Source organism: Cornus florida, unplaced genomic scaffold (genome assembly GCF_030987335.1).
Source record: "Cornus florida cultivar Cherokee Brave unplaced genomic scaffold, ASM3098733v1 CherokeeBrave_3.0.0_Hap2_Chr04, whole genome shotgun sequence".
Lineage (NCBI taxonomy): Eukaryota > Viridiplantae > Streptophyta > Magnoliopsida > Cornales > Cornaceae > Cornus > Cornus florida.
Window position 1 is genome coordinate 32,265,322 of NW_026775574.1, and position 24,251 is coordinate 32,289,572.

At 36.8% G+C, this 24,251-nt stretch overlaps 1 protein-coding gene across 2 annotated transcripts; it reads left to right on the top strand.

The window, feature by feature from the left end:
* Positions 1-1,699: 1,699 nt before the first annotated feature.
* On the top strand, positions 1,700-22,567 carry LOC132303114 (uncharacterized). Of its 2 annotated transcripts, XM_059800201.1 has the most exons (6): positions 1,703-2,259; positions 2,977-3,075; positions 14,048-14,225; positions 17,352-17,449; positions 21,974-22,035; positions 22,132-22,567. In XM_059800201.1, exons 1-6 carry the CDS (start codon positions 1,768-1,770, stop codon positions 22,253-22,255), a joined length of 1,053 nt encoding a protein of 350 aa, XP_059656184.1. In that variant the 5' UTR covers positions 1,703-1,767; the 3' UTR covers positions 22,256-22,567. The 2 variants fall into 2 exon arrangements, with proteins under 2 accessions (XP_059656185.1, XP_059656184.1); XM_059800202.1 differs by lacking the exons at positions 21,974-22,035; positions 22,132-22,567 and adding an exon at positions 21,336-21,756 and having other exon boundaries at positions 1,700-2,259.
* Positions 22,568-24,251: the final 1,684 nt, after the last annotated feature.

Genomic DNA, 24,251 nt, shown 5'->3' on the forward strand with positions numbered 1-24,251 from the left:
AACATCCCACTTATTGTACAAATACATAAATATATCTTGGTACAAATTGTATATCACAACATTTTCCTACCTTACATCCTAACTTTCTCCTTATCAACATCCTAACTTTTTCTTACCAATATCACACTATTCATCTCTTTATCTTATTTGGGATGTACGTTAGAAAATTGTTGGGAATGCTAGTAAAGAGAAAGTTGGGATGTACATTAAGAAAATATTGTGATGTAAGACCAACGTCCAAACATTTTTCTAACATGCATCCCAAACAAGAGAAAAAGATTGTTGGGATGTTGTTAAGGAGAACGTTGGGATGTTGTTAAGGAGAACGTTGGGATGCATAGTGAATATTGGTACAAACTAATATATATACATCCACATGTATTTATGTATATATATGTGTGTGTATGTATAAAAGGTTTTGTCATACTCGGATGAAGTTATCAAATTTCAGAACCGTGGAAATCATCTTCCCACCAATCAATTGCAAAACCATAGTTATCTAGCTATTCAATTTGAGAACCGTGGAGATCTTTTTCCCACCAATCAATAGCAAAACCAGAGATATAATACTAACAACAAATGATTCAAACACATATACCTCGAATCAATCGACACCAAATCAGAGATTTTGATAAGATAATGCTAAGAATTTAGGGTTTTGAGAGGGAAGAAAAAAAAAAGTATCGTCTACTGAAATTTGATATTTTGTATAAAGTACTATATTTGCAGTATACAGTAACAAATTTTAACCCATCCCCACTTATGTGACATGGCGCTACTAGGACCATACATCACTCACTGGCTAGGACATATGTCTTGTTGCGCAGGAGAGAATTTTTATCCAATGAATGAGCCATGCTAGGATTTATGAGTTATATTATAATAAAGAGTAAATGATCACAAAGAAGATAAGAAAAGCAAAATGTCGCACTTTAAGGTGTCATTCTTTAAATTATCGCGCCACACACTAAGAAAAACCCTACCTTAGGGTTTGAGTGTGAAAATCTTTAAATTTCCCTTAGAACGATGGCGCTTTGATTAAAAGTGCTCCCATTTGACTAATTAGTCTATAAATACCGTTCTAACTCCAATATTTGAACCTAGACATCATTGAACCGAGAGCAATAATCTCAAGTAAGCCTAAATGTCTCGGTTGTCTTTTGACATCTCTAATATTTTTTCTCCTGGACATCTTGAACATCCAACGATTACAAACGCACCAGCTACCCATCATGAATGGTTTCATAAAGTGCACACACAACTTAATCACATCAAAAGGAATGATTGGATGTTACTTGGAGAGAAATCATTGAAGAAGATTCAAGTCCAAATAAAAGAAAGTGCACAAAGTTCATTTTTAGTAGTTAAATTAATTTACAACAAATATTGAACCTAGTCCCTGTTGATTTTTTATATGTTAAAGTACACATGATTCGATTTAGTTCCATTCCAAATTAAATCAAAACCGAATCAATTCTAACCATTCCTAAAATATTAAAATTGGAACCAAGCTGCTAAAACTGTAGAACCGAACCATAAAAAAACAGTTTGGCCCCATTCACAGGTTCCTAAGGTTGTTTTGGGCACCAGTGGATATTCCCCTCCCAATTTGTTTTACCACAATGTCATTATAATAATAATAATAAAAAAAAAAAAAACACTTTTGTAAAAGTAAAAGGTGTCCAAAATTCATATTTAGCTAGGCATTGCCCGACGGACAGACCCAACTTTCTTCTCGCAGTAACCGTTGTGAGAGTCTTCTTCCCAATGGCGGCTTGTTACTGTGCTGCCTCTCCTCAACTTCGTCTTCTTCGCCACCCCGTGACGTCTCCTTCTGCACTCGTCCCTTCATCTTCTCTCTCTACTGTCACTCCACCCTCTTCTCCTCTTTCTTTAGCCCACAGAAGAATCATATACAGAAACAGATACAAACCCTTTTCCTCATTCTCATCCTCATCCACTCGATTGGTGTCGGTGACCGCCTCAAGGAAGAGTAACGATGTTACAAAAATAGAGAAACAGGAAGAAGTAGCAGAAGTTGAAGAGGAAGAGGATGTGCCGTGGATACAGGAGAAGGCGCTGGACTTGGTGGAGTTCACGGGCTCCGTCACGCAGGCCATTCCGGGGCCCAGAGTCGGCAGCAGCTCCTTGCCTTGGATTCTCGCCGTCCCCATGGCTTATATTGGCATTACCTTCGTCATGTCATTCGTCAAGACCGTCCGCAAGTTCAATTCACCCAAGGAATTACGCCGCAAATTGGTATTTCAATTCCCATGCCTCCTTTGTGTTTGTGTTTTTGTTTCAATTGTCAGCTTGCTTGTACACTTCTTGCTTTCCAGTTTTGGTAAAAAGAAAGAAAATAAGAAAATTGGGTATTCACATTACATAGATTACATCGTTCTGTTGTTCATCAATGCTATTAGCGTTTACATTAGTCGTCCCTTCTGGGTTTTCAATTTGGTCTTTGTACCTTTACTATGTAATTGGGTATTTGCATACTTTTGTGGACATCCAAACCCCCTTTCCCAAATTATAACTGTAGCAATATTGGACCCATTTTGAATGTGGCCAATGTAGATTATCTCTTACAGAATGTATAGACCGCTTCAAGATCTTACTCATTTTGGATGTAGCAAAATTTCTTACTGCTGATATACTAAACAAGATCAGTAGTCTACTCAGTCAAGGAAAAGATCACTTCAATATATAACAGCATTTGATTGGCCTGATTTTGCTAGGAGTACATATAACATTTAATTTATCGGATTTCCGCCAAGGTTATGTATTGTGGATCAGATAGTATATAAGATCTGTACCATCTTATCTTATGAATGCGAGTTGGGCACTCTTGAGAACTACCACCCTTCTCACTGATTTAAGTACTTGCCCAAATTTATGCATACTTAATTATATGGAGACTTTCTAAAGTTGCTTTTGATGCATGATTAGCTGCCTAATTTGAGATGATTTCTTCAGGTTAATAAAAATGTGGTTCTATGCAAATCAATCGATGCATTATTTGAAGAAGGAAGAGATGCAGTGCAACAATCAGCTTTGAAGGGACTAATGCAAAAGGTGAGACACGTACATATTTGATGAGCTAGACACATAATACATATATGCCTGTGATTCTCTCTCTCTCTCTCTCTCTCTCTCTCTTCCCCCCTCCCTTTTTCAACTTCTCGTGTCTATTGTGATAGATAACATGCTGAAATTGTATAGATACTGTCATATGTTACATGGACTTGGGTGTGTGAGTGTCACGTGTGTCTACAAGTATGTGTGAGCTCCCTATATCCCACATCCTAGGATACTAGGACTTGGTTTGAAATGTGTCCAAAATTTGGGTGCGGGTACGTGGACACATCATGTACATTAAATATATGATATGTTATCTGATAGTGAAATTTTTAATTGTATTGTTCTTTAAAAAGAAAAAAATGGTTCACTTAAAATTAAATTAAATGTGATGTGGTGAAACAAAGGAGAATTCCATCTGTCTTGGAAGTAGGAAACCCTTCTCGACCATCAAATTTAAACATATTTTCTTCATCCATCATCACATATAGAGGATATGAGTGTCTACTGTCTAAATTGGGTACATGTGCTGGACACAAGGGTGGAGTCTGAGAGATTTATTTGGGGTACCCAAATAAGTAATATGAAATTAAAATTTAAAGAAATTGTGAAATAATTGTAAATTTTTTTTACAATACAATTAGTAATGTACATTTTCAAGAGCATATCTATATGAGGATACTCTCATTGAGCTTAAATCCCTATAACTGTTAGATTAATAGGCTGACCTCACGATATAATCCAATGGTTACAAGGGCGCGGGCTTAATGAGATTGCACTCCAAGTAGTTGCTTGTTTTTTCTTTTTCTTTTTCTTTTCTTTTTTTCTATTTTAATATGACTTTAAAAATGAAAAATATATAACCTAAAAAAGAAGTGAGAAAAGAAGTTTGGAAATTGATATGAGAAGAATAACAACAAAGAGCAGAACATGTTAACAGCCAATAAATGAGATTGCCAAGTGTAGAACATTCATTTTCTTCGCTCTCTTTTGTGTCCTTGGGTCATGCCAAAGTCCTCGAAGAGTATGCTTGAGGTTTGGAAGGGTTGTATAGTGAGGAGGCAAGTCTGAGAAACTTAGTGGGTGGCACCCCTCTGTTTTTGGTGGGGTTTATGGCGGAGCGAAACAGGCAGTCCTTTGAGAGTGAGGACGTTCCGATATGGGTTCTTAAGTTCTCCATTCTTAGCTCCTTAAATTTTCCGTTACAGGGATGGAATTGTGAATCGGTGAAGGATATAGTTGATAGCACTTATCAAAAAAAGGATATAGTTGATAGTATAGTGGGCCTTGTACGGTCCTTGTGGCTTTTGTATTTGGGATGGACTACCTTCTTTTAGGGTTTTCAATTGCCATAGCTGTTGCTCAAACTTGCAATATTACAAAACTTTCAAAATTTTGTAAGTCCTTGCATCCATCGTTAGCCAAACACACAAACACACAGATGGTGGTGTTAATGGCGATGACCGTGATGTTGCTAGCGACAATGGTTATGGTAGTGGTGATGGTGGAGATCTTTAGCTACAGATACGTTGACATACTGTGGGTGGACATTAAACTCTCAATATTTCCGTTTCTGTCTCTTTTCTTTTTTCTTTTTTCATTTTGAGAGATTGAGAGTGGGCTTTGGATGGAGAGGGAGTGCGAGAAGAGGAAATGGGGCGCAGTAAGGTGGTGACTGGTAATGGGGAAAAGTGTCGTACAGTGACCAGCTTAATAGGGCCTTTCAGTGGCTGGTGTTAGGGTGATGAATTCCCCACCCTTTTTCTGCCACTTAGAGTACGTATGTATATGGGTTCAGGATATATACTGTCATGTATCTGTTTAGATGTCTTTGTAGAATAGATTGAGAATAATGGAGACCGGTTAATTGAAGAGCCTATGCAAATAGACCTGTTTGAGAGTTTCAGAGCCAGTATAAGGTATTTTGTGAAAAAATTCGTTTAAAAGGTGGTGAGTGGTGATAGGGAATAGTGTCGGACAAGCTTAATAGGGCCTTTCAGTTGTTGGTGCTGGGGTGATGAATCCCCACCGTTTTTCTTCTACTTAGAGTGCATATGTATATGGGTTCAGGATATATTCTTTAATGTATCTGTTTAGATGTATAAGCAGAATAGATTGACAATAATGGAGACCGGTGAATTGAAGAGCCTATGCAAAGTGACCTGTTTGAGAGTTTCGGAGCCAGTAGAAGGGATTTTAAAAAAAAATTCATTTAAAAGGTGGTGACTGGTGATGGAGAATAGTGTCGTACAGTGACCAGCTTAATAGGGCCTTTATTCCATGTATCTACTTATCAAAAAAATATATATATTCTTCCATGTATCTGTTTAGATATATATGTAGAATAGATTGAGAATAATGGAGACCGGTGAATTGAAGAGCCTATGCAAAGAGACCTATTTGAGCGTTTCAGAGCCAGTAGAAGGGATTTTGTAAAAAAATTCACTTAAATGGTCAAACTCAACATTTAGACAAACATGTAACAGATTTAACGGACTGCTAGTGGTGTGAGAGAATTTATATTTTCTTCATAACCTCAAGGGAGGTTGACCATTATTTTTGCAAAAGTTCTATGCGTGGGTGATATGTGCAAACCTCAAGGGAAAGTTTGCTGAGATCTTGCTTACTTTTATCTAATGTGTGGTAGAGCTCTGATGATGTCTTCAATTTGACATTAATGCATTTCCATCTTCATTCTCCATTTTTCACTTTCAGTATTGTTTCTTCCCTGGCAAGATAAGGACAATTTGTTCAACAGAACAATCACATTTTGTTAAGGAATTTGGTCACAATAAACTCATATTTCTGACATTCAAGCATCTAGAAACAGCATTATACGCATTATGTTCATCCTTGGAGCAATCTTCCCTATGTTTTTCAATAACCTTAGCCTCATCACAGGTTCCTATAATTTTCATAGGGTGCATCCAGTCAACAATTTCATCTAGTGATTTGAAAAATGCTCTCAGGTGGGTCTTCCAGTAGCTGTAATTAGTTCCATCAAACAAGGGAGGTGGTGAAATAGATCCACCCTCTCATATGAGAATCCATGTTTCCAAAAACATAATTTTTTTTTTTTTGTCCTTTTCTAGAAAATGTTTTTGAAAGTTTTCAAAATATATAACTCATTAAGCAACTTGACTCTATACCAAGTGAGAGAGTGGACAGTCAGAAAGTTCCAAATGGATTTAGAGATATAAAACAGACCTAGATAGGGGTGAATTGGTCTTGTTTGCTTTTTTTTTTTTTTTTTTTGGCTTATTTTAAATTTAAGTGACTAATGTAAAACAATCACACAAAGCATGTAAACAAAATAAAAGGGAGAAGAGATTCATGATTATATGTAGAAAACCATTACTAGGGAAAAACCACAAAGACTTACCGTCTTAGCCTCTTAGCCTAATGAATCACTATGGAACGAATTACAGTACTTTGAGGCAGATTTATACAAATTCTCTACTAGACACAATTATTACGCGCTCAAATTGATAGCTGGTTACCACCCATCTCTTACGAGTCTAATTGTGTTACGCCTGCTGTCCAAAGTTCAGATGCTACTTGTGACCTGCCAACACTATCATTGCTTGTGACCTACCTTCTTTCTCATTGTGAGTTTTGCTACAAACTGTTGTATGTTCAGTCAATCAAAGCTCAGAATCACAAACAAAAATTCATCTCTCACAAACCGTACATCAAAAAATTGCAAATAATATTATGCACGGAGAGCTTATGAAGCAAGGATTCCGGAAAATATAAGATTTGTGCAACAAGCCGCCATAACCAGAGAGAAATAGGCTATCTAAGAATCTGCTCCAGCAATCTTATTTAATTTTTTAAAAATAAAATACTGGGGATATTTGCAATAAAATTTCCAGAATTATTCATTTGCATATGGAGCATAACATATAAAAAATTTAGCCCCAATAGAGACCGATTTCATGCGATATCATATTGTGTGTCAAGGTATTTTCATTTTCTTATGTATTCACCATTTTAAAAAAAATAAATAAATAAAATGAATAATTGGTCTCTGTTGGGGCTATCCTGAGTATTTAATTTTTTTAAAAAATAAAGTAAGATTTGCTGGAGCAGATTCTTATATTTCCTATTTCTCTCTGGATATATCGGCTTGTTGCACAAATCTTATATTTTTGGAATCCTTGTTTCATAAGCTTTCCGTGCATATATTATTTGCAATTTTTGGATGTGCGGATTGTGAGATATGAATTTTTTAAGTTCGGATGAATTAGGATTCAAATAAAACAGCAATAAGGGCATTTTGGTCAAAATATCCACTCTTTTACCCCCTCGGATAGTTTTGGTTGTTGTGTGTTGGGGGGGGGGGGGGGGGGGGGGGAGTTTGGGGTGTTCAGTAAAATTTTAGTCGAGTGGGGTTTATTGTACTTTGTCCTATCTTTTAAAAAAATGTGTATACATGTGTGTTATGCGTATGAAAAACTCCAGTAATTGTTTTTATATGTTTCTAAATCTTTTGAGAAGTTTAAACAATTTCTAACACTATTCAGGAGAAGTTATTGCAGACTTGGAATCGTGCGGGAGTGGGACATCTTTTAAGAATTTAGGAACTCTTGTCACTAGGACCTTGCTTATCTGTGCTCAGCTCTGTGGTGTTCAACCATCATTATATGTGAAGTCCCAAGCTCAACTATCATATTCAAAGAACACGATATTTAAAAACATTTTGTATGTATTCTCTCACTGACTCACTCACTCACCCGTCTTAGGAACTCTTGTTACTAGGACCTTGGTTATCTGTGCTCAGCTTTGTGAAGTTTTGAGTATTGGTGCTTGATTGTTCAATATTTGTGCTCAACTACATTATATGTGAATTCCCGTGCTCGATTGTCATATACAAAGAACGCGAAATTTAAAAACATTTTGTATGTATTCAATAGGCGATTTCAAGATTGAAAAGAATCTGTATATTGCCGTACAAAGAATGGTTTACAATGCTTTAGTTAAATAGGAAATACAAGAAGCTAAAAAAAGGAAACTACAGGCTGTGACTACAGGCTGTAACTACTAGCTGTACACTAACAGAATTTCCTAATCTTAGTCATTGACTATCTATATTTACACGCCTATCATATCCCCTAAAATCTGGTCTTATTAAAACCGAATATCTCTTTTTCAACACTCCCCCTTAAGCTGGCTTATAGATGTCTTCCATAGCTAGCTTGCTTCGTAAAACTTCAAACTGTCTCTTGTGTAGTCCTTTGGTAAGGATGTCCGCAGCTTGTTCAGTAGTAGAGACATAAGGAATGCAAATCATACCACAGTCAAGCTTTTCCTTGATAAAGTGTTTGTCAACTTCCACATGTTTGGTTCTGTCGTGGAGGACTGGATTATGAGCAATTGAAATGGCAGCCTTGTTGTCACAGTACACTCTCATTGGAGGAGAAACAGTAACCTTCAAATCTTCAAGGAATCTTTTTAACCACATAGCTTCGCAAATCCCATGGGCGAGTGCTCTGAACTCGGCTTCTGCACTACTCCTTGCTACTACATTTTGTTTCTTGCTTCGCCACGTGACTAAGTTTCCTCCAACGAAGGTGCAATATCCTGAGGTAGATCGTCTATCAACTATACTGCCGGCCCAATCAGCATTTGTGTACGCCTCCACTTGCAAATGACCTTGTTTCTTAAACATAAGTTCTTTACCTGGTGAGCCCTTTAAGTACCTCAGGATCCTGTACACTGCTTCAAAGTGTTCCTGTCCAGGAGAGTGCATGAACTGACTCACCATACTAACTGTAAATGCTATATCTGGGCGCGTGTGAGATAAGTAAATTAGTCTTCCCACCAATCTCTGATATCTTTAACGATCAACCATATTCTCGAGTTCGGCAGCTTCTAACTTCAAGTTGACTTCAATTAGAGTGTCAGCAGCTTTACACCCGAGTTGTGCTGTCTCATTAAGCAAATCAAGTACATATTTTCATTGATTCACGAAAATTCCTTCTCTTGACCTGGCAAATTCCATTCCAAGGAAGTATTTTAATGCTTCCAGATCTTTGACTTCAAAATCTTTAGCAAGTTTCTTCTTCAGTCTGGTCAACTCTTCAATGTCATCACCTGTCAAAATTATATCATCCACATACACAATTAAAACGGCAATTTTCCCTTCCTCACTGTGTTTGTAGAACATGGTATGGTCTACCTGACTCTGATGATACCCATGACTTTTCACAGCCTTTCTAAAGCGTTCAAACCACGCTCTTGGAGACTATTTCAAACCGTACAGGGATTTTCTGAGTTTACAGACTTTGCTCTGATCGTGTTTTCCTTCGAACCCAGGTGGCAAGCTCATAAACACTTCTTCTTCCAAGTTTTCATTTAAAAAGGCATTTTTTATGTCCAATTGATGTAATGGCCAGTTAGAATTGATTGCCAACAACAAGAAGACTCGGATAGAATTTATTTTTGCTACAGGAGCAAATGTCTCTTGGTAATCAATGCCGTACTTTTGCGTAAAACCTTTCGCCACAAGTCTTGCCTTGTACCTTTCCACACTACCATCAGCTTTACACTTAATAGTGAAAACCCATTTACACCCAACACTGCTGATTTCCAATTCGGATCATTTAGTGCTTCCTGAATGTTTCTTAGAACAAACAACTGAGAAATATTTGAAGCAAAGGCCTTATGTTTATGGGAAAGTTTATTATAAGACAAGTATTTGGCAATGGGATGCTGGGTACAGGTTCGGATTCCTTTTCTAACAGCTATAGGGATATCAAGGTCTTTAGGAACTTGGCTAGGCGACTCTGTACGATCAGAAATAGTAGGGACAACTGCAGACAAGTTAGGATTTAGAGTACCTTGAGTGTTCAGGGAGTCATTGCTTGGGACCTCTGATTGGCCTTGCTTAGGTTCAATAGTAGGATCTCTACTCTTTTGATGAGTCTTTTTCCTGTTATAAACCAGAAGCTCAGGATTCGGTTTTTTTGGAACCGTTGGTAGGATTTCTCCCTCTGTTTGAGATACAGTAAGGCTCGGTAGATTAGGACTAGGAGGCCCCAGGTTTCCTGATTCTAGAACATCATTTCCCTGTTTAAAAAGATCAGTGTTTAGAGTAATAGAGTGTGAGACAATAGTTTTAGGTAACGGAATATTAGTAGAAATCTTCCAAAAATTTTCTTCTCTCTTTCTCCCCCTGAAGAAAAGTTTTCTCAAAATAAGGATGATTTTCTAGAAAAAAGACATCCATATTGATAAACATTTTTTTTGTTTTCAGATTGAAGCATTTGTATTCCTTTTTATTCGGGGCATACCCAACAAAAATACACATTTTTCAGCCTGAGGATCCAATTTAGACCGAAATCTACTAGGTAAATGGACAAAGACAGTGCACCCAAATACTTTCAAAGGCAGGTTGGAATAAATCCGAGTTTCAGGAAAAGATTTTTTAAGGCTTTCAAGGGGTGTAAAATAGTTAAGAACACAAGTAGGCATCCTGTTAATCAAATATGTTGCTGTTAAAACGGCTTCACCCCACAAATACTTAGGAACATTCATTGAAAACATGATGGCACGAGAAACTTCAAGTAGATGTTTATTCTTTCTTTCAGCAATTCCGTTTTGTTGGGGTGTGTCAACACAAGTGGTTTGGTGAAAAATTCCTTTTTCTGCTAAAAAACTTCCTAAAACTTCATTATAGTATTCGGTGCCGTTATCAGTATGAAGAATGCCAATTTTTGTTTGAAATTGATTTTCAATCATCATATAAAAATCCTTGAATAATTTTTCAACCTCAGATTTTTCATTCATTAAATACACCCAACACAAACGTGTATGATCATCAATAAAAGTCACAAACCATTTTTTTTCCAGAAAGAGTTGTGATCCTAGAAGGGCCCCAAACATCATTATGGATTAAATAAGATGGTTTTGATGTTTGGTAAGGTTTGGGAGAATACGTAGTACGATGACTCTTTGATAAAAAACAATTCTCACAATAAAAAGATGAACAATCCAATCATTTAAACAAAGTTGGAAATAATTTTATAAGATAAGGGAAACTAGGATGCCCTAACCTAAAATGCCATAGCATTATTTGTTCTCTAACAGGGATAGAATGAAAACTACTCAAACCTTGAGCCTTTTTATTACTTGTAATATCATCTTCAAAATAGTAGAGACCATTTATCATCTTATCACTGCCAATCGTCTTCCCCAAGCTCTGGTCCTGAAATTCACAATAGGATTCAAAAAAGATAACATGACAATTAGAGTCTTTGGACAATTTACTAACTGATAAAAGGTTATAAGCAAGCTTAGGGACATGAAGGGATAGACTTAAGATCAATAATTTTTGAAAATTTTACCAAACCTTTGCCTGCAATAGGAGAATAAGAACCATCAGCTATTCTGTTTTTTTCAGAGCCAGAACAGGGTGAATAAGTTTGAAATAAATGAGAAAAACTTGTCATATGGTCAGAAGCCCCCGAATCAATGATCCATGGGGTAACACTGGAATTTGAACGACAAGATAAGGCCTTCGGGTTGTTACCTGTTTGAGCAAGAGAAGCATTAGGAGTACCAGATGAGGAATTCAATTTCAGCAATTTTAGAAGATGATCCATCTGTTCTTTGCTGAAGGGAAGTGCCTCGGCTTCATGAGCTGATGGGGCACGGTTGAATCTGCCTTCCTGCTTACTCTTCCAATTTGCTGTTTACTATGAATTTTCTTGCAGGTTTCACGGGTATAGCGAGGCTTGTTGCAGTGGTCACACCAAAGACGGGGCTTTTCATCTTTCTTCCTGCCAATATTCGCTTCAGATGCGACTAGGGCAGAGGTCTCAACAACACCATTTGATAACTTTTTTCCAAGCATGACTAGCTTGCGACTTTCCTCTCTTCGAACCTCGGAGAAGACTTCACCGATTAAAGGCAGGGGCTGTCATCCAATTATTCTGCCTCTCACTTCATCAAACTCGACATTGAGTCCAATGAGAAACTTGAAGATGCCGTTGTCTTCCACCTTCTTTTTGTAATGGTTGCAATCTTCAGGCGATTTCCACTCATAATCGCTGAACAAATCAAGGTCCTGCCACAAACGTTTTAGAGAGTTGAAATATTTTGTAACACTGTTATCTCCTTGACGGATCTCTCCGAGTTTTAGCGTTAGTTCATAGACTTGAGACTGATTTCCCAGGTCTGAATACATCTAGTTGACATTGTCCCAGAGTTCTTTTGCTGTGTGGTAACACATATAATTAGAACTGATGTCCTTCTCCATAGAATTCACCAACCAGGTCATCACCATCGAATTCTCTACATCCCAGGTCGAGTAGGATGGATCTTCAGGTTTCGATTCCTTCTTTTCTCCCGCCAGGTAGCCGATTTTGCCTCTGCCTCGGATGTACATCAGCACAGACTGGGACTGGGACCAGCGAAGGAAGTTTTCACCGTTTAGCCGAATTGTGGTAATCTGGACTGAGTGTGTCTGAGAGTTTTGGACTTGGGACTCGGAGGTCTTGGTCTTGGAGGTACATCATCAGACATGGTGATTAGGGTTGTTTGGAAGAGAGAAAAAAAGAGACGGCTAGGGGTTTTTTTTTCCAGAAGAATCGGTAAGATGCTCTAATACCAAATAGGCGATTTCAAGATTGAAAAGAATCTGTATATTGCTGTACAAAGAATGGTTTACAATGCTTTAGTTAAATAGGAAATACAAGGAGCTCAAAAAAGGAAACTACAGGCTGTACACTAACAGAATTTCCTAATCTTAGTCATTGACTATCTATATTTAAATGCCTATCATATCCCCTAAAATCTGGTCTTATTAAAACCGAATATCTCTTTTTCAACATATTCTCTCACTCACTCACCTGTCCTGATATGTGTGAGGGTTGCCTTACCTTTGAAGCATCGGTTGAACTTGCTTTTCTATCCACACTTGGAACAGGATTTGACAAGACTTGAATAAGAAAATTACGAGTCATTAAGATCTTTTGACACAATAATTGCCAACACAAAGAGGCTAAGTTGTACCAGGTTAAGATTTTGTATAGAATTTTCTAGTTTAGATTCCCTTAAGAAAGTTTGTAATTTCTATCGACTGAAAATAGTATGGCCTTCATGCATTAAGACAACTAGTTAGTGGGAGGACAAATAATTAGTTGCCTTGTGGATTTCCAATCTTAATATGATTGGTCTGAACATTCACAAATTTTAACGGATTTTAAGATTAATCAGATGCTTCTTTTTACATGTTTAGGTTGTTTTTCAGCTTGCTACACCTAGTTAATTATCTGGTCAGCTGTGTTGCCTGACATTCGCGTAAACAATAAGGTTTTGATTTCAGAGATATCTACTTGTTTTACTTTTCTTTTTTTTCCCTTCCCCCCCCCCCCCCCCCCCCTTTTTGGGGAAAACATTTGTGTTTAACTTATCCGTGGAAAAAAGAGTAGTGATACTCACGCCGAAGCCTAACCGAATACTTTGATTGGTTATTTATGCAAAATACAAGCAAGTGGAGGGCCCCACTCCCTTATTTCTTGCATAGATGACCAATTAAAAATAGTAGGTCTGGCAATTCACTGCAACAACTCGGTGTAAAAATCATTTTCCTTAAGATAATGCCACCAAAGTTAAACATGTATAGATGACCAAAATAAAATTCATTTAATTTTGCTTACATTTGGCCGAGGAGATATCTGAATGTACTATTTTTGGCAATTGGCTTGATCCATCCCAAATGTATTGTGTTTTTCCAGAGGGATGAACGTGGCTCATTCATTTTTTGCTCTTCTCTAAGGAACTTATCTTCCAAAATATGTGACACCTACTTGTCTACTTTTCTTCAAAAATTATTTCATGCTTTCTTTCTCTTGTCCTTTCATGCATGTGCCTTTTTTAATTTTATCATCATCATTGTCATCTTCATCTTCATTACATTTCAGGCAGCTATTTCAGTTTAACAACATCTTTAATTCATATCCAGACAGGTTTTAATATGGAGGAGATTTTACGCAAGTACATTCGGTATGCACTGAATGAAAAGCCCTTTAACCCAGACTTGGTTGCAAACTTGATCCAGCTCAGGAAAGCATCTATGCTGGATGACTCTCAAGTTACCGAAATACTAAATGAAATTTCAAGGCGGATTGTGAAAGACAAAGGTAATTAATTGTACAACTGCAAAAATATTTGCATCTGGGCGCACATTATTCGCATTTGACCTATGTCAGAATAATTTGAGATTTCAGGGGGAAAAAAAAAATAATAATAATAATATGAGATGGGTAAGATGATGGACAGAATATATACTTCTTAGTCTCTGTAGGCTGGAAAGTTTTTATTTTTATTTTTATACTTTTTGATAGGGATTGATTTTCATAATCATTATCTTCAATGTATGAACAGTTTTACCAAATTTGAGCCATTTTCTTAGACAAACATGACAATAATTATACATCTCAAGTAATAGCGTTCTTATACGGATCCATCAATAAGAAGTGGTATTTAATTAGCTCGAGACTCATCTTACGGTGTTACATTTATATCACACATGGCAGTATTTAATAATTTATTTTTTTAACAAAATTAAAATGCCTTTACCCAGTTGGTCTTCAATTAAGGGTGCTAGGAGCGATGGGTTCAGCACAGACCTAATTCTTGGCATTGTTTACACTAAGGGCCTGTTTGGGAAGTGTTCCCAAGTGTTGTGTAATGCTCCCAGGCCGCTACAGTAGCCCATTTTGAGTCCACAACATGTTTGGCCCGCCTTGTTTTGTTCCCAACAGTAGCAGTACACTTCCAATATTTGGACCAAAAGCTGGAACAACAATTTTGTGTTTTATGTTGTTCCAGGCCCCCTTTTTTTCTCTGTAGCGGGGATAATAATAAATTTTTTTTAGGGCAAATCATTTCAGCCTCCCAATCGCCTCTGTCTCTATTCTCGTTCTCAACTCTGGAACTTGCTCCCTCTCTCTCTCTCCAACTGCAAACAAAATCTACAAGGATCAGAAGTTCAAAACCCGCCACCATCTCTATTCTCGTTCTCAACTCTGAACTTGCCCTCTCTCTCTCTCTCTCTCTCTCTCTGCAACTGCAAACTACAAAATCTGCAAGAATCAGAAGTTCAAAACCCATATATTTCAGTTTATGTATCTCTCAACTTAAAATCTCTCTCCCTCTCTCTCTCTCTCTAAATCTCAATTTCTCTCTAGAATCTCTTCACCTTCTCTCTCTAATTTATGCCGTTGACAGAGTCTGCGTTTTAGGGCTTTGTTCTCCTTTGTTATTTGTGAAGTCTCAGGTATAGCAGTAGCTTCTCTATAATTTAGGTAATATTTTCCCTAAAAATTAGTTTATGTATCTGTCTGCAAGAATCAAAAGTTCAAAACCTATTACCTATATCAAAACCCCCATATCGGCAAATCATTTCAGATAGTTCAAAAAATCAAAACCCATATCTTTCAGTTTCCATCGGCCGCTGTTCCAGTTCTGGTTCGCCGTTCGCAAGCTTCAGCCGCTCTCTCAACTCTCAAGCTTGCCCCTTCTCTCTCTCTGCAATTGCTAACCTGTGTGTTTGGGTTTTGTTTTAATTTTTTTTCTAAATCAACTAATCAAGCTCTGTAATTCTTGTTTTGCAAACTAATCAAGCTCTGTAATTAATTTATTTTAATCATCCAAAAAGAAAAAAAAAAAAAATTTCTATTTCAAAATTTTCACCACAAATTTTCGTCGCCAAACATGTTTTGTTCTCATTTCAGAACACCACATCACAAAACACTTGTTCTGTTCTAGGCTAAAACAAAACACTACAAAACACAACACTTCCCAAACGGGCCCTAAGTGACTGTCTTAGACCCAAATCAGCATTCTCACACTTGACAGTCCATTCTTTTGCAACTGCAACCAGCAATGACTGTTTTTATTTGTAAAAATATAATCAATTAAGTATACTTATAAAATAACTGGCACTTGCATTATTTGTTACAAAAGTTGTCTTCTTTGTCCTTATTTGGTGCCAAATTGCAGCTTCCATGTAATTGAAATTACTTTCCCTCTCACTTTGGGCATGTGGTGCAATGTTTTTGTGTTATATGGGTTATGTACTACAAAAGTAGCCTCTGGTACTAACCATCATTGAAACTATTGTTCTTTCCCATGACTATCATGCGTGCAGCAGAAACATATGCTCGTATTCTTGTCCTTTTTCTTACCCTCTGAAGTTTCATATATATTTTTTTATGTCACTGATTGTAGGTTCTATTTAAAGTGTTCCACTAAAAAATATATATATATCTTCATTTTTCCCTTGTATAATGTTTAATTTTGGAATTAATCTTTAGAAATAGAACTTATCCAGATCTCTACTTCTTCGCAGATACATTATCTGTCTAGCAGTGAAAAAACAAAACAAATAAAAGGACCTCAAATGCTTGCACGATAGATGCTTAGGGAAGCCCAGCTGATCCCCAAGAAAACATTTTCATTTAAAATAAATAGGTTGTCACCAAGAGCTTAGCTCTAATTGTATCTCCTCTGCTTTCCATGTGGAAGATTGAGTGTTCAAGTTTCCAGACTCCATAACGGGCAACTGTGGGTGTGTGCGCGTCTTAATTGCCTAAAATAATAATAAATAAAAAAGACGTAGAGGAAATAAAAAGAAAAAAGGAACAGGGTCAGAATCTTATGGAACCTGTCCAAGATGCTGTCAGTACTCTTGTTCTAACGATGTTAAAGTATTTAGGACAATGAAACTATCGACAGTCTGCAATCTTAGACATCTGTCGCAGGCTCACTGCACCTTTGACATCTGTCACAGCGCTCACTGTTTTAACCTGAGTGGAAAATCATGCAAGTAACAAGTTACAAGAGTAAATTAAGCATGTGCATTGCATTGCGGTGCCTACTGTTTACACAAAATTGAATTAGGATAGAAGGAATAGAAATAGAAGATGTTGAGGAATCACACCTTGCTAGGATAGGAAAAATCACAGGCTCTAGGAAGGCATAGACAATGACACCTGAGAGGTGAAATCGTTGCTGAATTTGGCCCCTGCTGATCACACCTTGCAAGGATAGGAAAAATCACAGGCTCTAGGAAGGCATTGACAATGACACCCGAGAGGTGAATTCATTGCTGAATTTGGCCCCTACTGATTACTATTAAAAGCAACTTGTTTGAAAAAGTAACTGAAATCAGAAGAATACTTTCGTATGCTGCACTGCGATTTATTATTAGAAGAATTGATGCAATGCCTATTACATGCTGATTGTTAGTCTCTGCATTTTAGGTCCAGTAGTCATGGATATGTCAGGCTATTCTGAAAAGGGTTTCAAGAGAAAACTTGCTGTGCAAGCTCTTTTTGGCAAGGTTTATTATTTATCCGAGGTAAGTGGCTGAAGATTCAGTATGGTGACTTTTTACCAACTACTGTTCTCCTTAAAGGTCTTTGTATTTTTTTTCTCTCATGAGTGCTAGTTTTTCACTTTTGTTTCCAAGAAATATTCTATTGAAAACGACTTGTGTTAAATTTTTATCAGTCATCATTTCATAAAGGAAGGATTGAAGGAGTTGTCAATAGTTTTATTACATTGTCCTACAAGACGTTACAGCTTGGTGGGGTGAACCAATCACTACGTATGACCCTTTGGTTCTCACTTATCAAGTGGTCGTCCCTTTCTGGAAACATGAAGTTGTATTTGATTCAGTTTTTAATTATATTTTCCTAAAACCCAGCCATCAAAATTCATCATATTTTTAACATGGTTTACTAAATTGATTATTGCTTAATTTTAATTTTGTTTTTGTTAGTAGATATGATAGCCACGATTTATGGAATGACTTACCGTATTAGGAGATATTTGATTATGCTATAGAATATGCTATAGAAAATGTTGTGATTTGATTTAGTTTCCTTTCTTGTAATATGAGCATGTGCTCTTTTTATCTATAAATACTAAAGTTGTGAATGAGTGATTAATCTCATTCAAGCCTTTACACAATTCTCTCACGATTTTTTATTATTATTATTATTATTATTATTTTCTTCTTCTTGTTATCAGTGCTAGGGTGGTCCGACTGCAATGAGGGCATTGTGAGTTCGGCACCACCCATTCGGGAATGGTCTAATGACCATTCGGGAGGTGTTGTGTAGGCAAGGTGGTCCGACCTCAATAAGGGCGTTCCGAGTTTAGCACCACCCATTTAGAAACAGTCTGAGGAGACATAGTTGTTTCTTTTTGGGTTAATTACAATGACACCCCCTAAGGTTTGCCCTATTGACAGCCATATACAAGTTAACCCACTTTTGAACAATGACAACACCCCTCAGATTTGCTACCTTTGACAAAGACACCCATTGAGGGCCTGAAATGTGGTAAAATGACCCAAGTGCCCTTTGACTTAAGAAATGACACTTTTGAATAGCGAAATTACTAAGTTACCAAAGGCCAAAATAACCTCTCCCACATCTCTCTATACGCAAATATTGTCAATATATACATAACCTGATATATATATATATATATATATGTATATGTATATATATCACATATGCGTTCCAACGTATCAGTGGGATTGCCGGAGCCCTGGGTTGAAATTGCATGTATATAATGGTTCTCCAACGTACTACTTATTAAAAAAAAATAATGGTTTTCCAACATACCAATGGGTTGGTCGTCGGAGCTCTGCGCTGGAATCGTCAAAACCCTAGAATCAGCAGTGCTATAAAATCGCCCAAATCGTGCCAAACTTTTGTTAATAACACACCAAACAGAACTTCTTTGATCATCAATATGTATATGTACATAGACAACACTTTGCGATCTGGGTCTCTACCAGTATATATATATATATATATATCGATTCAAATATACCGATCTGTGGCAAGAACAAAGTGTGTTTTGTTGCCACCGCTCGGAACGACATCGTCGACAGCCAACAATCCTCTGACTTCTTTAAGCCTTTTGCTTCCCAGAGTAGATTCAAGCGAGATTTCAGATTGCGCAAATGAATCAGATTCAATTAATTCCAGTGATACCACCACCGCCGCCGCCGTAACCTCCAACCACAGTCTCATGATGCAAATGGATCTGGATTGATCTGTGGGTTGCTCCTCTGTTTGTTTTTGCACAGATCAAGCATGGTGGGTGGTGATAAGAGAGATGTGATACTGTGCAATCACCGATGGGTGGAGAGAGACGGTGGTGGCAGCTATGGTTGAGGAGAAGTGGTGGCAGCGGTTGTGGTTAGGAGAAGTGGTGGTGGCAGCTGTGGTTGAGGAGATGGTGGCGGCAGATGTGGTTGAGGAGAGGTGGTGGTGGCTGTGGTTGAGGAGATGGTGGCGGTAGGTGGTGAGTGGAGAGAGGGGGAAAGAAGGGGTGGGTAGTGGTGAAGGTGGGTGGTGGTGACGATTCTGGGCGATGGTGGGGGAGGTTGTCTGTTTTCTTGTGGGGAAGGTTGTCTTGCTTGTAGGGGTGCAACTTGGGCGGGCCAACTCGAACCCAGTTGAAAATTTTCGAACTTGGGTTTTTTAATTCACAAATTGGGCTCAAATTGGGTTGGGTTTTCTCAAAACCCAGCTATGTTCAGGTTGGTCTTGGGTTCAACCCAAACCCAACCTGAAAGTTTTTTAAAAATATATATATTTTTGCACTTTCCGGATCATGGAAACCAGAAATTAAAAAAAAAAAAAAAAAAAAAAAATTCCAAATCCTTTTGTTATTTACACTTTCCAGATCATGGAATCCAGAAATAAAAAAATAAATCCAAATTTCTGTTTATTTATTTATTTTTTTTTTTGGCACCTTCTAGATCTTGGACACCTTAAAAAAACGATGCACATTTTGATAATGTCATTCGATTTGGAAGGTGAAAAAAAAAAGATTTTGAATTATTTATTTATTTATTTCGAGTTTCATGATCTTAAAGCTACAAAAAAAAACAAAAAAAAAATGTGCATCATTTTTTAAAAACCCTAGACTCCATAGTTGCTCTCACTATAGTAAATTCAAGATCCTAAAGAAAAAGGAGTTGATCTTTGATATATATATATATATATATATATATATATGATTGCACGTGTTGATGGAGATAGGGAGAGAAAACCTGAATGGAGAGAGTAAAGAGAGAAACGGGTATCAAGGAATCGTCGGCAGCCTTATCTCATACGTATTTGGAGGCAACAACGGAGGAAACAACCTGTAAGTTAATGACCTTTAGGGTTTTTCTCTCTCTTTCTTACCTTTTGTTCAAAGTCTTTTAGTTTGTTCTCCGGTGGCTTGTGTTAGGGTTTCCTCTCATATACACGTATATAAGTTGTTTTAGGGTTTTTGTTTAGAATAATTTGAAAATAAAAATTTATTTAATAACAAACAAAAAGAAAAAGGTTTTTTTTTATTTTTATATTTAAAATTAAATAAGATAAGTTTTATTTTTTGTATTAATGAAAATAATATTAGAGTTGGAAGCACACAAAAATTAATAATTGAATATTAGATCCGGAAAAAATAAAAGAGTAGTAATGAATTGAAATTTTAAATTTTTTCAAAAAAATTGATATTTTCAAATTGAGATGTAATTCACATATAAAAAAAAAATAAAAAAAATAAAAAAAGAGTTACAAATTGGACAAGTCAACCCGTCCGGCCCGAAATTATTCGGGTTCGGGTTACTTGGAGCCCAGATCTGGATTGACCTTGGGTCGGCCCAGCCCAACCCGACTTCGGATTGAGTTTAGGTTGGGACTGGGCTGGGTAGGGCCTGCCCAACTTGCACCCCTACTTGCTTGTGGGTGATAGGGTGATGGTGGTGGCGATTGTGATCGGAGCTTTGAATTCGAGCATTGCACTGTCAACGGCGAGCTGGATTTGATGCAGAAGATAGAGAGAAAATAAACACTGGTTCAGTGGTTGAATGGGTTAGGTGAGATTGGTAGAAGGGCAAAAGTGTCATTTTAAAATTCTAATATTTTACAATTAAAATTAGTTAAATGTTGATGGGCAATTTTGTCTTTTCAAACCTTTTAAGGGTCTGTTTGGTTCAACATTTTGTCAGGGGGTGTCATTGCCTAAAAAATGTCCAACTTGTATATGAGTGTCATTATGGCAAACCTCAGGGGGTATTGTTGTAATTAACCCTTTCTTTTTTATGATCTGAGGAGACATAGTTATTCTTTTCTATGGTCTGATTATACATTGTTGATTCTTTCATCTACATTGTTTAAATATATGTATGAAAGGGAATGGTCTAAGGAGACATTATTGTTTGTTTACAGTCTGAGAAGACATGATTGGTTATTTATGGTATGGTCTGAGGAGACATTTTTTATTCGTTGATCGACACTTCATTTGAGAGAAAATCATTACTAGTCAGATTTGCAGTCTGCAACGTATAGATTCTGAGTAGATTCTGAAGAAGGGTGCTAACAAGATTGTGTTTGAAGATGCATTGTCCAAGTTGGGTGTTTCAGATATCCACGCAACAACTTGAGTGGGAGTGTTAGCAGATATGATAGCCACAACGTATGGAATAACTTACCGTATTAGCAGATATTTGATTATGCTATAGAAAATATTGTGATTTGATTTAGATTTGATTTAGTTTCCTTTCTTGTAATATGAGCATGTGCTCTTTTTATCTATAAACATTAGAGTTGTGAATGGGTGATTAATCTCATTTAAAGCCTTTACACAATTCTCTCATTCTTCTTTTTATATTTCTTCTGTTTTATTTTTGAAAGTGACGTACAAGACATCATAAGTCAGCATGTGGTCAATCTGGTAATCTTAGAGTTCTGTTGGTACTTGTGATTTTGTTTGCAACTGGGGGCTTTCAAACCAAGTTGCCACTTGATTTCTTTTGAATCATATACTGTTGAAATGAGTTGAATTTTTATTTTACTTTTTGGACCAGCTGCCAGAGTTCTGTTCAAGGGATAACTCATTGATTGTAAAAGAAATATTCGGGGTTGCAGAGTAAGCTTTATCTTTCTAACTCTCAGAGTCATTATATGGATGCTATATAGTTGTACTGATAGTTTCTATTTCTTCTTGCATTTCTGAACTTCTCAGTGAAGACGCGGACAAGCTTCGGACACACACTCTCTCAGAAGCTGGGGATATGGATTCACTTGAGAAGATGGTTGGGGATTCAGATGTAGAAGATTCGGGTGATGGCCCGTCCAATGCTTCATGATTACATGCATCAAGTGCACGGTGTTTCGCTTTAGAAAATGGCTGGGGAGTTTACCCAATTGGAAATTGCCAGCACCAATAGTTACACACTATACATGTTCTTAGACCATGTTTTTGTTGCAACAATTTTTATTTTCATAGTTTTGTTCGAGGATCAGTTCATAGAATAATTTTGGCATGTAGTATCTTCATATTTTTGTGTTCATTGCCTTTTTTTTTTTTTTGGGTCCCCTTGAAAATTGGTTTTGCCAAGCCCTATGTCATCTGAAATGTTGAAACTGTTATAGGCAGGTTGCATCACTTTTTTTTCTTAGTTGGGTACTAACACACACATGCCTCTACGGAAGTTTGAATCCCTGACCTCTCTTTGCGAAGTGGGGGTTTGGTACTATTAGGCCACTGGCCTGTTGGTCAGGTTGCATCACTTGAAACAACAATAGTCTATGGTTTGGTTGGAGCTTATTGTTCTGTACCTTAGTTTTGGCCATAATGACCATAAGTCATAAAGCTACAGCGGAAGCACAAAGCAGCAAAATTAAGTCACAAATTGTGAGAATGGGGACGAGATTGAACACGGAGCTAGAGAGTTGCACCCGTCGAGAATGATTGCGTCACTTAGGATGGACATAACTAAAAAAAAATAATTAAACGTGACAAGATAGATTATGGATTGGGTTGATATTGGAATTTGGAAGATGTTTTTGGTAGTTTATTTCTTGTGATCGTCAAATGAGGGGAAAACAATAAAAAGTTAATTAGAATTCCTTTGAAAATCTCGATAATGCAGAATTGAATTGAAATTTAATGAATTACAAATGCTAGTAACTATAATAGGGATAATTTCTAAAAAATTGAATTACGGAGTATTGTGCCAAAATATGAAGTCAACGGCACCACTTTCCAAAATGATGAGTTTTTATCAAAAGATACGAAAAATTTACTATACCTTATTCTTTACTTTCAAAGTGTCCATAATTTTATCAAGGTATATATATAATATTCCCCAAAAACACTACGGCCATTGCCAACAACGTCGTCGCTCAACTGCCACCACAACTCTCTCTCTCTCCCTCTCCCTCTCTCGCTCTCTCTCTCTTCTTCCTCTATCTCTCCTTCGTTGCTCTCTCCCCTCTGTTTCCCTCTCTGCGATTCTCTCTACCATGGTCTCCAACCACCACTCCTAAAGACCATAAATATACAAAACATACACACATATAAACATACATGTATGTATATATTTTGTATAAGAAATAAAATTTGATTGATGCTCAAAGACCCAATTATATCTGCATATATATAATATATGCAAACATTCAATTAATTGCATCAGATTGGTATCCAAAATATTCTTTCAATAATATATATATATATTGGAATTAAGAATAAAAAATATACAAAAAGAACGGCCATTTAGAGCTGCAACTTTTGGACCTCATATTTCCAACCACGATGGTGGTTTAAAAAAGGATTAAGTACAAAAAAAATCCCTCTACTTTGGATATAGTACATATCAGTCCATGTATGGTAAAAAAAACTTCTTATATTATCAATTTGGTGCGAATAGGTCCCTGATGGTGTAAAATGACGATAATGCCATCACTTTAGTTAAATAAATTAATGATTATAAATACAGACCATGTAAAATGGCTCTTTTGTCCAAATTTGTATAAAATGGGATTTGTTTGGCAGAAGGATAATATAAACCTCAAATTGTATAAAATAGGGATAACCTAAACCTAAATATAATTAAATCTAAAACCAAACATGGCCTTTCTATTTTAAAATATAAATAAATTTATCATTTATATATATATATATATATATATGCACACCAATAAATTTGTTTTAGGGCAAATCATTTCAGCCTACGCCTCTGCCTCCATCGCTATTCTCGTTCTCAACTCTGAACTTGCCCCCCCTCTCTCTCTCTCTCTCTCTCTCTCTGTGCAACTGCAAACTACAAGAATCAGAAGTTCAAAACCCATATATTTTAGTTT

What these genes read in the sequence shown, in the direction of transcription:
- LOC132303114 (XM_059800201.1), top strand. Translation starts at nt 1,768, where the DNA reads ATGGCGGCTTGTTACTGTGCTGCCTCTCCTCAACTTCGTCTTCTTCGC. An exon ending in AGGAATTACGCCGCAAATTG is followed by an intron (nt 2,260 to 2,976) that starts GTATTTCAATTC and finishes TGATTTCTTCAG; the next exon opens with GTTAATAAAAATGTGGTTCT. An exon ending in TGAAGGGACTAATGCAAAAG is followed by an intron (nt 3,076 to 14,047) that starts GTGAGACACGTA and finishes ATTCATATCCAG; the next exon opens with ACAGGTTTTAATATGGAGGA.